Here is a 16541-nt window from a genome sequence, read left to right as displayed (position 1 = left end):
GTGCAAGTCACCTCCTTCCTTCAGGAAGTGCTGGGAACTACAGCTGCCCAGAACTCTGCAGCTCCTCCTCATCCAACAGTGTCCTGTGAGCTGGGCTCTGTAGGGTCCAGGAGCCCCTATGGCAGCCAGTAGCTCTGCAGCACGAATTCTGCAGGGGGAAAAAAGAAATTTATGCACAGAACATTAATTCTGCACAAATTTTGCTTTGTGTAGTGGTGAAGAATTTCCCCAGGAGTAAATAATTCTATCTGCTGCAGTATCTAAGCATACAGTGAGTCAGGAGCAGAATGGTATGATTGGCACTCTGCTTAGGAGTGGCCCATCACTAAAATAGTTAGTGTGTGTCCGGTCAGGGCCAAAGGGGTGTGGGTGTGTTTCAACAGTGTGGATCTTTCCCACATAGTGTCAGCCTGGAGTCTTTTTCCTAGGGTAGCTTGAAGCTTAGAACATTGCCTTTCTAAAAGTTCAAACAGTATTAGGTGCCACTGGAGGTTGAGTACAGTGTTTTTCTTTGGGTTCCTGTCCACGTATATCAATATAACTTAGGCTGAGTACTTGAGGAGCTTCCAGTAAATAGCAGAGTGCCGCCCCCATTTTGCTTATTGCAGTATCCTGAAATTTCACAGGATGAGAAGGATTTCTTGGCATGTATTTTCTATAATATTTTAAAGCAGTTTTAATCAAAATCTTATTTTTGAAGCTTTGGCAGGTTCTGTCTTACAGTAAACTGATGATTGGTGAATCTTTATATGTGAGCGCAATCTGGTATATTTACCCAGTGTCAATGTTACTTTAAATAATTAAAAATTCAACTGAACTTTACTCAGATGTCAACTTCAAGTTTAGCTTGTGTTTTTTAACTTGATTGATTCCAGAAAAAGTTCTTCTTGTCTTTGTTTTTAGTGTATGTTTTCTGTAGGACACATTAAAAAGTCATTTAAGATTAACAAAATTTAATGAAACAAGCATTACACAACTCTACCCTATTAATAAATTAATAACAAATTAAGCATTTCAAGATGGGTTACGTTCGTGTTCTTGTGAGTTTATAGATCCTGAAGTTCTTAAAACTGTCAAGTTTATTTTGCCAGAGCTAAAACAAGTTAAGAGCAAATAGTCAAAAGCAGCTGTGTTCAGTGGCTTCAGTAGTTTGTCAAATGTAAGTTCATCTTTCAGCCAGACTTTAGGGGAAATTACATGACTTCAATGAAGATCTTTACAAAATACTATAACACAAAAGGCTCTGTCCACAAAAATAAGTCAGGCAAACTTTAGATTATATTGTTTGGTAAAAATTCACAACAGGACCATTAAAGGTAAAATTTGAGTGCTATATAACGGGTAATCAGACATTTTAAAATCATCTGTTTAATGAGGAGCCAGTATAATCTGTAAATTATTAGACTATGTTATTGCGATAGAATGTCCCAGGACAGCAGTTTCTAATTGTGACACAAACCAATTAGAGTCAATAGCAGACTGCAGTATGAAGCATTTTTTGGGCAAAAGTCAGGGAAGGAAAATGTGCATATCAGGGTAGTTGTTTGTGCTCAACGAAAGAGTTAGGGTGGGATACTGTTGATGTAGAGTTTTTGCGTGAAGTTAGTGGACTACTGACCGAGAAGTTGGAAGCCAGAGAATGGGTTGCTGATCTTCATAGCTGAATCATATTAGTGATCTGGAGAGATGATTGATATACATTGCAAAAGCTGTATATTTTATGGATAGCTCCGTTGCTATTCTAGGTGGGAAGACAGACTCTCAGACGCAAGGAATATATAATAGCTTTTAGAGCAGCATGAGATACAACCTCCATGTTTATTGCTGCTTAGACATAATGATTGAATTATGAAGAATATGGTTTTCATTTTACAGTCTTATCCAGGAGTTTTGTGTAAAAGATCACGATAACAGCTTACACTAAGAGATGGATTATATTCAACAATCTGAGCTATCAGCATTGGATTGTAAATGGTGAGGGAAGATACGACATCAGAAGGGATAAATTAGAATTCAGTCAGAAAACTTTTTAATATAAAGGCTTGGAAGAGGGAGTGTGTGGGAGATAAGGGAATGCCTGACCTCTCAAATGGAGGTAAAAGGGCAGGAAACCAAGAAGGGGGTGGAGGGGAGTGCTGGCTAATGCAGCACAAGTTCTCTATCTGTTATGGAACCTGTCACACCTGCTTACTGAAAAGGATTTATATAGCTAAATGAATATTTACTAACATTTCTAACAAATGTTGTGAGGTAAGTACCTGTCATTGTTTTAAATATTTGATACTGAATGGTGTTAGTGTCTCTATGGCTGCTGCAGTTCTTTTGCTTTTTCGTAGCAATCTGCTGTCAAAACTTGTGACCAAGTGATGTTTAGCATTAATGATTATGCTAGAAAGTTTTAACCTTTAATTCTTTCTAATGGCACGTTGGGAACGCCTTCATGTATGAGGACTACAGCTCTCCTGCTATGCTACAGCCTGCTCTGCAACCTCATCCTCCCACTCCGGGCTGACAGATAGCTGCAGCTCCTGTTGCTTGTTCAGCTATATGCATCCAGTGTGTAGCCTACTGGCTGGCTTGCAGCCACTCACGGTTCTTCCATCTACCAGATCCTCTCTGCTTCTAATTCTGCGTCCCCACCCACCTACTAGCCTAGCTACGTCTCCTGCTTCAACAATTCTCCTCTTCCCCATTTCAACCTAGAATTTGCCATGGTCCCATTCTCCTCCTTACCAGGCGTTTCCCAGCTGCCACTCCCTCCCCTCCCGCATTCTTAAATTTAAAAGGGAAAGTTTGAGTAACTGACTGACTTCATTTATCAAAAAAAATCTCAAGTCTCCAGTCTTTCTTATAAAACTGACAACAAATAAAAGGTCGAGGCTTTGTTGAATTTTGTTGTGGTTAGAGCAAGGGGTACTAGGAATCAGAATCCAAGGATCATATTGTCTGTTCTTCCACTGGGTAAGTCACTTAACCTCTTAATGTTCCTGTAAAACTACAGCTGTACTTTTCTATATTAAAGTATAATCTGGCAGGCAAATTCTAGACTTAAAAAGGTTACTTAACCCCAGTCAAGTCTCAAATATTAAAGAAATTCAGCTTATTGGAAATAGCATAACATATTAGATTTATTGGCTCTGTTGTGTGAAGAGCCCAAGGAGAACTTGTGCGATTGCTCTCTGAATATTTAAACTCTGCTATGCATGAGCACTGTTACAGGTTTTGTGATGTTACACATTTTATGCATTTAACAAGACCTTGTCTGCACTAAGAATGTTAGGAGATGTAATTCACTATACTTTGCAACTCAGTTTTCAGGAACAGTGAAAGAAATTGGACATTTTTATCGCCATAATCTAATCAGTTATGAGTAGGGTTAAATCATAGTGGTAAAAATGCTCAAATTCTTTATATGATACTGTCATTGCCATTGCTCATACCTTTCCATCCACAGACCTTCTGTGCAGCACTATGCTGTTTTTGCAGAAGGCACACTGACTTGTCAACCAGAGGGCAGCCTGGGTGTTACGGGACGGCAAAAAATATTTGGAAGGGATGCTGTCTATGCTGCTCCCTTTTCTTGGCATGTGGGAGATCAGGGAAAGGAGTTAGACCTGCTGTTCTGAGAGTGAAACTAGAAAGGGGTAGGAGCCCTGGGTCTCTCCAGTCCAAGGAGTTCTGGGATGGGCTTTGGAAAAAGCCACTCAAAGAGCCTGGAAAGTGGCCTAAGTAGACAACAAGGTGCCTGAGTAAAGTACCCTGAGGAGAGGATGTCATTTGGCAAGACAGCTAGACATAGTTTCCACCTCAGGGATTTGGCTAAGGGACTGGTAAAGCAAAGGGAGTGGATTTGCAGAAGGAGAAGCAGGGAGAGTTTAAGGTTGGACCTGACACCTGTTTTGTTGTCTGAGGATGAAGGCCTTCAAAAAGGGAGAGCAGTATTGCTTAGGGGCCCTACCACAGAGAGGAGAAAAAGAACTAGAGGGTGTTGTTTTGTCTAGACCAGTGCTTCTCAAGCTATCTGATGTGGGGGACCAGCAATTTTTTTTTCCAATGTGCACGCAGACCGGCAGCCGATGGCTCGTGGACCAGCACCGGTCTGTGGACCACCACTTTGAGTAGCACTGGTCTAGACAGCATACTTGGTCTTTATTCTCAGGAAGGGGTTGAGTTTTGTAATTTAGCTACACAGGAAAACCAACTTGCCATTGAGGGAAACAGAAGCAATGGTTTCATTCTCAGTGGATAGGTAAAGCCACGTCTACGTAGTCCAAAAGTCAAAGTCAAAGTTCACACGAGCCAGTGGCTCATTGTATTGTTGCGATTAAGGCATGTCAATTTCATAGCCAACAGACACAAGGGAATGACATGGCCAGCATCACATCCAGCTGCCTTTGACAACCCTAATCTGATGAATCAAGGCTAATCCTTATGTGAGTAAAAGATACGAGTCCCCCACTGTAATTCATAATAAATAACTGGAGAATGATGATAATAGCTGTGTCAGTTATGTGTCACCCACTCCAAAAGTTCTGGCACTTCTAAGAGGCAGCAATATTCTTCTCTCCTGAGTTGCTACTGCTGTTTTGTCCAGATGATGCCTGTGAACTGAGTTGAGGAAATTGTGCAAATTGAGATCTTTGCATACCACTTGGCTGCTGGGGTGACCAGGAGGGAACTTCTTGACCAAACAACAATCTTGCAGTTGAACACCAAACAGGTTTGGTTTGACTACTGCAAACTTGACACAGCCACTTGTTACGTTCCAAAGTTTGGCAAAAGGAGGCTGGGCAAATGGCAGAGAAAGAAACCTAGATGTAAACTGTTGATGCTTTGTTAGTTTGTTTTCCCATGCATAAAGAGGAGCAATTAGAGCCTGCTGACTGTCAATTCTGCATGTAAAACCTAAAAAATAAAATAAAAGCCAGCCCAAATAACAGTTGACGTGCCTCAGTAGAACCAGTTTTCAAGTTTTCTACCAACTTATTACTGAAAACAGCCTTAAATATATTTGTTAGCATTTCAGTTTTTAAATTAAATGCTCTGTTGCAGTGAACGCTGATCAGCATTATAGTTAGCCTCAGCATTGAGCTGAAGATTGCACTTGCACAGGGGAGCGGGAAATCTTCAGATAATTGGCCCTACCACACTCACTCCTCTGGTGTCAAGATAGAGGGTGTATCAGGAAGGAGGACGGGCTGCAGTGGTGTTGTACTTTGGCAACCCTAGCTAAAGGAACAGACGCTTGAGTATTTTTGCAGCAAGGCATAGATTAGAGCAGCTATGAGGCTGCTCCCCAATTCCTGCATCTGGTTCAGCTCCCAGTGTAAATTGGGAGTGTAATGGCAACTGTGGCATACAGCCACCTTTATGTTCTCATCTAGCTCCTCTAGGCATGTTTTGTGGTAAGTGCCATTTTGGCTGGATCAAAGGATTGACTGGTATCTCCGTAAGAAAGTGTACATTTGATTGTCTTCTCACAACAGACTGTAAAGAATTGTCCTTTGGATCACTTCAGGGTGAGAAGAAATACTTTTTTATATGGCTGGCTCTGGGAAAATAGAAATTCTAGTTGAGTCTGGAATTCAGCACAATGAGAACCCCCAGGCATGCATCAGTCAGGGACTGAGCATTCTCAATTCCACTATTGAGGGTGTGAAGCAATTAAGGTAATTTGGTGATGAGCACTGTTCTAAAAGTCTGGGTAGAGAATAACGAGTGTATCATTATAATTGAGAACCTTTTCCAGCAAATGGCAATATGACTTTTTTTTTAAACTGGGTTGATTGAGTCTGCCAATAAACCTAATTTCCTTTTCTTTGTTTACAGTGGAGAGCCCCTTATGTCATTCTGACTATATTAATTTAGCATGGAAGTTCAAATAATGCCTCATGCTGACCTACATAAGGCACCAGAGACTAAACTATATTTATGGTCTTTCAGTGGATTGCTATTTATAGGTTAAGCGAGGGATTGCTTGTGAAGCATCAAAAAAAAAAAAAGTTACCACTTGATATAAAGTTATATATGTGGGCTGGTCAAACATTCTGACATTAACTTGGCCACTGTTATGCAAATTACATTGGACAGATTATTTCTTTGAAACTTCACTTCATCACTCTAGATAGTGAATTGCATTTAGCAGAGTTTGTCTTTATTTAAAGATTGCTAGTAATGGAAAAACCTGCATTTCTTTTTTGGTGCAGGCATCTTCTGCTTCTTTTGCTGGTCTGTGAAAATCTTTGTTCTTCCTTTGGGTGTGATGGTCCTTAATACCACTTCTTAAACAAGAGAACTATGTACTTTGGCAGTCATTTAGACAGCATTTACCATTTAAAGTAGCATTTTTTTATACAGCTGACATCCAGGAAAGAAACTTGTTTGTCATTCAGTAGTTTATTTAGCAAATATTTGGTTTGTCCATTTTGGGGGCATAAAACTTGAGAACATGACCTTCTTATGGTAAGTCTGGTAAATTCTTTAAATGATCGATCTCCTGGATGGAGGGAAAAAGTGAAACTAAAAGGCCAGAAGCATATAAGCATGTTGTGGTGTTATGTATTGTAGCAACTCAGGTACCTTGCTGAGCATATAGGAATATTTCTGTTGAAGTAGTAAACTTCTGTGAAAGCAGAGGTGATGGGGGATAGTAGGTATAGGAAATGCAGTGCCTTGAGAAATATTGCAAATGCTTAAAATTGAATTTTGTACTCAGAAAAGCTTTATAGTGAAGTTTACTTCACATTTTTATAACAAAGTTGATTAAAAATTGTATTCTGTTTAGTATAAAATGACTATGCTCAGCTGTTCATCCTTTAAAGCATATTCTGTATTCTATTTTTATAGCATGCATATCCTTAATCGATTAAACACTTTGTTTCTAATAGTTTTATAAAAGATGAGCAACAGGATATCCTAAATAACTTGATTGCTTTTTCCTAACTCTTTCAGATTGCTTTCCTCTCTAGAGTGAGAGGAATGAGTGTACTTTGTAGAATCCACTCTGATTGCAATTGTGCTCCTACACACTAATCTTGTCATGACAACAGCAACTTGAAACTGACTAGGTAGCATGAATAGTCAATTTCATGTGTAAGCTGTGTCTGAACTAGAAATGAAGCTATTTTTGAAATAGCCAGCATCATTTTTGACACTCTGTCAAATATTGTCCCTCATCAATCATAATTAAGTGCAGTTTGCCAGTTGATGTACACAGAGCCAGCCAAGACCTGTGAAACACCACTGCAGAAAGCATATCATGCTAGAGGGACATTCATTCTGTTTCAGGTCCTGAACATATTTTGGCCCTGGCAGTATTAGTGGCCAAACAATATTGAAGCAAATTTGAGGGTGTGTCCTGAGGGTGCTGTATCTACTTTTGGGTCCACGTGATTCATTTCCTCCTGCAGAGGAGCACAGGTTTGAATGAGACCATATCTCTTGAGAGAAGAGAGAGAGATGTTCACTAACTATCCTTACAGCTTCACCACCTTTAAAAAACTTGAGACAATGAATGCTGTGAAGAGCGAAGTGAGCTACATAGTGTTCAGTTCACTTTTTATCAAAACTGAACATGTTTTTTTAGCACAATATCCAATAGGATGCTTGACAGTGAAATACAAATTGAAATTCAAGATAGACACATAATGGAATGTCATGAGAAATTGTGAGGAGAGGCAGTATCTCCATAATCAGAGGGAAGTGGAAGTTAAATTCAGATGTGTTTGACAGACTTGCTCTGTTCTGGGATTTGCTATTTTGTGTTTACTGTTTAATGTAGCACTGTCCTTGTAAGTGAGGTCCAGAGAACTGGTAAGAGCAGAGGCAAGAGAGTGAACCTGTTTGAAGTAAACCTTGTTTTTTCCTTTACACCTCACCTGAAAGAATGTGGGGTTATATTCCTGGAAATGATTTGACTAGACTCAAAGCTGATGTATACTATTTCAGGTCTTGTGTTACAAAAATATAAGGAGGTTCAAAAGTCAAAACAACTTACTGTGGAGTTTATGAAAAGTCAACTCCTTTCCTAACTCCAGTGCCACAGGATTCATAGCAGTAAGTGTGATGCTTCCAGCTGAAGTTATATAGTGTAAAGAAGTCAAAGCCATATTAGTCATATTAATATTTGGTGCATAAACAAGCTTCTTATAATTAAACTTAAATGTTGTCTTGGCTCCAGCATTTGAAGCAAAAGTTAAGGACATGTATGAACAGGATTTTGGAGACTTAATATTGCTTGACTTAAACAGCAAAACTTTGTTGGGAAACCATGTTATAACATGGCTTGATCTTGCCTCTGTGGGCAACACCTAGCTACATCTAAGAATTTGACTTGAGAGTTTGTCTTCCCATTGTACTTAATTATAGCAACCACTAGTGACCTAGAATTGAAAAGATGTGAGGAATTTGATCCTTTGGTTATAAAAGCCAATTGGCTTTAGGTCTGATGAATTAAAATCCATGTAAGAAACTAAGATCAGGTTGTTTCAAGTATCTGTTCACTTAAAAAAATCTAATTAGAGTTAAGGTTTGTGCTTCACATTAGTGTTTTTTTTCTTCCCAGGTTCTTTTGGACTGTAGGAATTAGAACCCTAAACTCAATTGTTAGAGAACAAAGAAATACCAAATTAAAGTTCCCCCACATATCCCTGAAAAGAATGTACTGTGGTCATGTTGCATAAGTCACAAATATGCAAAAACTAGGAAATGTACAGTTAGTATGCTGCTTCATTTGCCACACAACCTTAATTCTGCCCCCTTTTTTCCATTTGGATCAGCAGCAAGTACTACCTGGGTCAGTGGAGCTATACTCAGCACATGAGGATCTATTTGACTTTATGAATAGGAGTCCTGATCTGGAGCTATAGTAGGCATAGCAAAAATGGCAGTTATAGTAAAGGATGTGAAGTACTGTGATGTTAATTTCTTTCTGACATCCCTGCAGGGGGAGAGTCAAGGTCGTGTGGTTGTTCCTGAAAGCCATTCTTCTCCCTCCATCCCCTCTGGTGGATTTATGTGGATGACAGAGGGCGAGAGCTGATAGCTTAATGGCTCAAAGGAGCACAGCTTCCAAGTGCCTTCCTCCTGCCAACCGACTACCTTGGACAGCAGTCCAAAGAGAGGAACTGGTAGCTGTGCCCCTTAACTCTTTCTTAGTTCCTTCATGGCATCTCTTAAGCTTGAATGGACAAAGGGTAAAGGAGGAACTGTCAGGTGAGGGACTGCGAATGTCTCTGCTGCTCCTCTTGCAGGAAGTGCAAAGCTAGGAACCCTATTCTCGGGAGCCATGCAACTGTTTTCTCTGCCTGCCCCACAAACATACCAAGGGACAGGGAGCAGACAGAAGAGCAAAGCTCATAGCTGTGGGATTGTTTCATTTGGAGGAGGCAGTGAGAGGAATGAGAACCAGTGCCAGCTGCTCTCAGGAATATGGCTACCAGTTGCTCTCAGGGCTACTAGCTCAGTTGAGGAGTCTCAGCCTGCAGAGCCAAGAATGAACTGCTGTATATAACTGTTTAATTTTTAGAGCTTGTTCTTGGTACTGAGCACCAGGTATCAAGCTGATGCCTCAGTGAGATTTATTTGTGGAGCCACTGCTGCCTCCTCTCTCCCCTAACACCTGCACAAGGTGATAATTTTCTGATTTTAAGAATTTTGGTGGGTGACATGTATATTGGGAACCCCTGGAGCAAACTACATCAAATTTGCACCGTAAATTCTATATGGACATACCACTGTATTAAACATTTTTATGTTCATTTTTGGGTGAAGATTGACAAGTTGCCTTTAAACAGAAACCATGTTGCAGCCTTAACTCTGGTGCTGCTGGAGTTGCCCCATAATTTGACTCTTCTCCCCCCCCCCATCAGATTTTTAATGGTTTTTAATTTCCTACAGTTTGGTCAAAGTGTAATCCTTGCTTAGAACATCATTAGTCTTCAACATGTTAGAATATATATTTCAAGTCTGAATTACTGGCTTAATAAAAGTAGTAGTATATTTGTGGCCTCCTTTTTTCTAAATAATCCAAGAACCCTTTACAAATGGGTTGTATGATAAATTATGTACAAAGATCACTTCATCCACCACTGAGATGCAGTGGTTTCTGGGGTAAAAATGGTAGCTGTTTAATAGTGCACAGTAATACTATACAATGGTTAAGGGAAGGAAGTGAAGCATACCACATCCAGTTGAAACTACAGAGCAGGATGTAATAACCCAAACTAATTTGGCTAGGGCACAAGAATGAATACCCTGCTCCTGCAACCTTTACTTGGCCAAAAGTGCTCAGGACCACTCTGTCTCCTCTAGGAGTGAGCGTCTCCAGCATTACAGTATATCCTTTTACCATTCTGGAATATTGGTTCAGAGTTAACTTGGAGGGAAAAGCACCACACAGTGAATCACCACTTCTTTGTTCCTTGGAAGCTTCTCATTCAAATATTGACCAGGCCCAACCCTGCTTATCTTGAGTGCTGACAAGATCACAGCATGTTGTAATTATCAACATTTTGATCAATGTGTTTGCCTCCAACTCTTTATTTATTAGATGCCAATCTCACGGTGGAATGTACAGTTTTAGTTCCTTTCACATGAGGGATAATGTAGAACAAATATTAGATGCCTTTATATTCAGGGTTTTGCTGCTGAAGTAGCCTGTGTTTTGCTTCCCTAATATATTTTTCCCCAAAGATATTTATGGAAGGGGAGATCCCTCCTTATTAGAGGTGGAGGTTAAGTAAAAAGAGGAGTGTTTCTTCTCCCTCATCAAAGTGAATTTATGGGCTCAGGTCCTCTTATGACCAAGTGTGAGTATGGTCTCTCTGCATGTGTGTAATCATGAATTTACTGCGATCCTTGAGTTATAACTTAAGAACTTATTTGGTATAGTAAATTCTTTCCTTGTAGAGCAAATAAAGCTCATAGTTGGAGGTATCCCAATTCAAATAAGATTTCCCCCCCCTACTTGGAATACAGCTTCTATATTTATCAGCTTAAAGAAAACTGCAGCCCTTTCGTTAAGAAATACGAGGAAAGGAATGTGGAAATAAAAGGGGTATTTTGTTCTTTGCAAAGTTAGCAACATTGACTTTTCCTGCAGCTTTAACCATATGTAACAATATTTTCAGAGTTCTCTGTAATTTATCTCTGGTTCTTAGTTACTTGGTCTTGCTGCAGTTTTAGTTACCAGTTTTAATAACCTTTTACTTATTTGTGAAGGTCATAATATTTTTAACCAAGTGTCGGATCTTCATAGGATAACTTTGCTCCTATAAGTATTTTAATGGGTATTTAAAAAAACACACAGGCACAAAAAACAAACCCTCAATCTGTAAAAATGGGTGGGTTCAGAGGAGCCCAAATCTTCCTTTTCTGTCTGTGACTTCCTGTCAGCACTTGTCTGTGTACTTTAGATAAAGTTTTCTAGGTGTACACACTACATTGTGCAAAGCTGCTTTGCGTACAATACACCTTCCCTTTCACAATGAAAGGGAGTGTTTTACTTACTGTTTTTTTTCCTGGCTGAGAAAATAGAAATACAGTAGTTTCAAACTAAATTTAACTTTAATACCTATTTAATTGAATCCATCTTGCAGTAATTTGCCAAGATTTTGTTTTACCTATGCATACCTTGCATTTCCAGTGCAATGAAGTCATATGCAGAGAGGTCACTTTAGTCACCTTTTAAAATCTTTTTTACTCACTCATGGAATCCATCACTGTAGTAGGTAGGAGCCAGATACAAAAAACCAGATTGCTTTAGACTGGTCTGTTAAACCATACTTTTCTTCTTTGTGTCAGATGGAGTTATTTCTATTTCACTCTCCTGTGTCTATGAAATAATGTTGGCTTGTTCTTCAGCATAATTACTGAGGAAAGGCTCTTGATGCAAACCAGCTTTTTCACATTCTTTGAAAATGTCAAGAGTTGGGCTCAGTCTTTGATCTCTGAAGGAGATCTACAGTTGAGCACCATCCACTACATTTGCTTCACCTAGGGCACCATCACCTTTCCATCAAACACTGTTGCTTGGTGGGTTGTGGAAGGAGAGACGGTTTCACGGGGTATGTCTACACTGCAATTAAAAATATGCGACTGGCCCATGCCAGCTGACTCTGGCTAAGGGGCTATTTAATTGCAGTGTAGACCTGGGCTCTAGGATCCTGCATGGTGGGAGGGTCTCAGAGCTTGGGCTTCAGCCCAAGCCCAAACATCTACATCACAATTAAACAGCCCCTTAGCCCAAGTCAGGTAGCATAGGCCAGCCATGGTCTAATTGCAGTGTAGACATACTCTATGATAGCAAATTAATATAGCTATTGGCTATCCGTTTTCTGTAGCATTTGTAGTACTCTTTATCCTGGCTACTCTAGAATATATCCTCTTTTATGGGTTTTGCAGATCTTTTCGGTTCTTCAGTGTGGGAGCAATTGTTTTGTAAGCTCATACATTGTAGCATTTTAGCCTATGCAAAGACCTTGGTGGCAAGTTTTGTAGTAAGTTGTTACACTTCCAGTGTTAAGCCATGGGAGCACTTGTGTGATCATTAATCTACTGGGCTGTCAATGAAATACAAAAAGTGATTCCAGTTTTTTCTGGGTTTTTTTCTTCTGTGTCCATGTAAATAATTTGTGAAAACAAAGTGGGCCTCTAAAGTGTAAACTACAGGGTTCTGGGGTGTCTTTCTACATCTTGAGTATTGAGAAAAAGGACAGAATTTTCTACTTTTCTGTTTGAAATATAGTGAAAAATGTCTAATATAGTTGATTAAATTGGGTATGTCCAACATGAAGAGCTAGACATGTGTATTCTCTAAAGACTGTTTATCGTTCATGGCTAAATGTTTCATCACAGCCAAACAAGCAGCACTGAATAAATGAATGGCTATTGCTTAATCTCTTACTTTATGAAACTAGTTTTAGAAAATAGAAACCCTTGACTGCAAATGAGTACTTTTTGGAGGATATGAGGCAAAGGTGTTGTAGACTTGCTTTGAAGACCCACTAATACCTTGTTGAAAAGTTGGAGTTGGGAGTATTTTTCTGTATGTAACGCTGTGTGTGTAGGATTATTTGGGCACCCAGTTTTGGCAGCTGTGTCTTTGTTGCTTTAATGGGTCTAAGAAGACTGAGCAATGCTGCTGTCAGTGGGGGAGCATGATGAATTTATGAAGGGATGGATTCTGAATTCATGAACTCTTCGATCTCTTTGATTGTTGAGTAGGGGGGGACATGGTGAGAAGAAAGGATGTTAAGCCTATCCCTAGACATACACCTAAAAAGAGATTTCTTTATCTTGATGTCTTTCATAAGAACAGCCATACTGGGTCAGACCAAAGGTCCATCTAGCCCAGTATCCTTCTTCCGACAGTGGCCAATACCAGGTGCCCCAGAAGGAATGGAATGAACAGAACAGGTAATCATCAAGTGATCCATCCCCTTTCACCATGTTGCCAGTAATAATTGGGAGAAAAGGGTGCCTGCTTCCTTGTCTTCACTTTATTCCTGTCAGATTTAAGATGTGTGGTTAATAAAAACAACTGTTCATTGTTTAGTGAAAGATGAAAGCCTCAAAGACTTTGCACCACTTGAGATTCAGATGGGTTACTCTGACTTGCTTTGCATAGCTGTCTTTAGTTGGCTGCCTGGAGTACCATGAGCCAGTGGAAAGAAATAACTGCCAAACCTTTTCAGAATAAGTGTGTACCTTGCTTCCTCACCATTGTCTCTAGTATATTTCTCATACAATACATTTATTATTAAGTACTGATACAAGAGGAAATGGTTCTCTTTATAACCAGGCAGCAGGGATTTAAGTAACACTCACTTCACTATTCTCATGATGATTTTATAATTCATAGAATAATAGAATATCAGGGTTGGAAGGGACCTCAGGAGATCATCTAGTCCAAGCTCCTGCTCAAAGCAGGACCAATCCCTAATTTTTGCCCCAGATCCCTAAATGGCCCCCTCAAGGATTGAACTCACAACCCTGGGTTTAGCAGGCCAATGCTCAAACCACTATCCCTCCCCCCATTCTGTCTTTATATTTTAAGTTTAATTTAGAGGAAAGTTTGAGCATACAGAAATCACAAATCTAGAAAGTCAACATATCTGTTGTTGTTTCCAGTGTTGCAGCTGTGTGGGTTCCAGGATATTAAAGAAACAAGGGGGTGAAGTAATATCTTTTATTGGACCAACTTCTGTTGGTGAGAGAGAGAAGCTTTGAGCTACACAGAGCTCTTCCTCAGGTCTATAAAAGTACAAGATCAAATAGAGAGTTTAGCATAAGTAGTTAGCACATATTCTATCTGTTTGACGTATCTAGTTGTGACACTGAGTACCTTTTATAGACCTGAGGAAGAGCTCTGTGTGGCTCGAAAGCATCGCTCACTCTCTCTCTCAGCAGAAGTTGGTCCAATAAAAGATATTACCTTACCACCTTATATCTCTTGTCAGTAGAACATACGGAGTTATCACAGTTATTTCTACTTTTAAGTATAGGGGAAAACTCTGGAACCTCAGATACCACTGTCATAACTTAATGATCACTGTAACCACAGCTTTGTGAAATAAGTCCATCTTCTTGTGACAGTTGCATTGCCTCAGTTGATTTGGCTTTTCGTAGGGTATGTCTTCACTACAGCATTACTCTGGACTGTTTAACAGGTATTGCCCTAATTCCCCTTCCCATCCCCACACATAAACCTCTTACCTGATTTTAGTGATACTTTCAACCTGTGCTAGCTAGCTTATGAGGGGTTGTGGGTTAGAACCTGGGGGCTTTCGCTTGGGCTGGTAACCTGTTCACTGTGCAGTAAGGACTGGGGCTAAAGCACTTGTGTGATGATAGTCCTGCAGTGAATGTCCACGGTTCCCCTTGTATCCCCAGAAGGGACCACATTCTCCCACAATTCATTGGGCAGCTTAGCATACTGGATTGCACAGAACCATGGGATATGCTCCCAGAAGTCCTAACGAGACACAGGGGGAGTACTGTACCAGTAAAAACATAATAACTTGGGTAGGGCTTTGCAGTATAACTGCTCAGACCCAGACTAGCCTAACCTGTGTGCTCAGACCCTGGCTTAACAATCACCTGGAGTAACTGCAGTGAAGCCATACCCATCTCACGCTAAGGAGGACTGGGAAAATGAGAGATAAGATGTTCAGTGAGAGGGTGGGGTGGCAATAAGGATGATCTGGGTGTTGGAAATGTGCGGTCCAACTCCTTTTTCTTTAAAAAAACAACCAAACAAAAAAACAGCTGGTAATAGGTTTCAGCTTAAAACAGTTTCTTTTTAACATAAAACCCAAACCCAACAACTGGACACAGCTGGATTCAGTATTTAGTCAGTGGTTTTTTTGGGTTTCATGTGATGTCTATTAATGTGCTTTGTTAGTGTAATTTCTCTTCTCCCTCTCCCCCCCCCCCGCGCCCCCCCCGCCTCCGGAGAATCACTTTTGGTTGTTAAAAACTTAATGAACCATCTGTGTAGGATGCCTTTCATCAAAATTAAACATTCATAGTTTAACTGGTTTAAAAAAAATCACTGAGAATTATAATGTAGCTGTAAAAGCCTTAACCTAAAGGAGTTTGCAAAACCAGTTAATTAGTAGCAGTACTGATTTTAATAGACATACCTTTGTCATTTGCTTTTTAAAGTACCTTTGCTGTTTACTATTTTTGTTTGAGCATAGACCTGCATCTGGTTTCTCTCAAGTGACCATCTTATAGCTGTATAGTACCTGCCCATTTCTTCAGCCAGGGAGCTGTCTGGGATAACTTACATAGTTATGAAAATCCACCAAACCAACAACCCCTTAAATTAATCTGTTAACATAATTACCGTATGCAAACTTATAATGATTTTAATGGCTGTTAGTCACTGGAAGCTCTGAAGATTTAATCTGATCCCTTTTAAATTCTTGGCTTCAGTGAAACAAATACAATCCAAATGACCACCTGTGAAGAATTTTTTCTTTTACTATAATGTTTAAGATGGGGATTAGTGGAAGGGAGACATTCAGGTAGCTTGTCTAATATTTCTAATTACCTCTTCTCCATAGGTCTAGTAGTGTGAGCTGAGAGAGCCAGTTTAACTCCAGTGTTTCCCCTGACTGAACTCAGTTCCCAAACCAAGGTTTCCATCTTTACTGTCTTTTATGTGAAGTTGTTGCACACATTGCAGTCCCTCAGTGCAGTAAGAAGAGTATTTCCATTAGTTTGGATAGTCCTGATTATTAATGTAAGGTTGGAAGGTGCTCCAGGTCTTCATTTGTAAAAGTTATTGCTGATCAAAATTTGTTTCTCATTATTACATTGTGAACATTACACCATATTTTTAAATAGCTGCAAATGTTAAGTCTCTTTAAATGTTAATTAAACTTTATATGCTTCTAAACTCTAGTAATTGTATGTCTTCTAGATATGCCTAGATTACCCATATAGATAAAGTATTCTAGGAGGAGGAACAAAAAGTAAAGCTGAAAGGCTTAATCAAAATTTACATTTTATAGTCAACAGTCACAGAAGTTAAA

General features: G+C 39.7%; 1 protein-coding gene across 7 annotated transcripts in view; it reads left to right on the top strand.

Annotated features, from left to right (window-relative positions):
* Positions 1 to 16541, top strand: part of AFF4 (ALF transcription elongation factor 4) — a 74284-nt gene that overhangs the window by 10010 nt on the left and 47733 nt on the right. For 2 of the 7 annotated variants that reach the window (XM_073355679.1, XM_073355678.1), the window contains exon 2: positions 13319 to 13416. The exons of 3 other annotated variants lie outside the window; for them this stretch is intronic. In XM_073355679.1, the coding sequence (XP_073211780.1) occupies positions 13404 to 13416 (13 nt within the window). In that variant the 5' untranslated portion in view covers positions 13319 to 13403. Of the gene's footprint in view, positions 1 to 13313; positions 13417 to 16070; positions 16145 to 16541 lie in introns of all 7 variants that reach the window. 2 more of the 7 variants (XM_073355681.1, XM_073355677.1) reach the window with 2 other exon arrangements.

Source organism: Lepidochelys kempii, chromosome 8 (genome assembly GCF_965140265.1).
Source record: "Lepidochelys kempii isolate rLepKem1 chromosome 8, rLepKem1.hap2, whole genome shotgun sequence".
Classification (NCBI taxonomy): Eukaryota; Metazoa; Chordata; order Testudines; family Cheloniidae; genus Lepidochelys; species Lepidochelys kempii.
The sequence above is the reverse complement of the archived record's forward strand: the minus strand, read 5'-3'. Positions and strand labels throughout refer to the sequence as shown.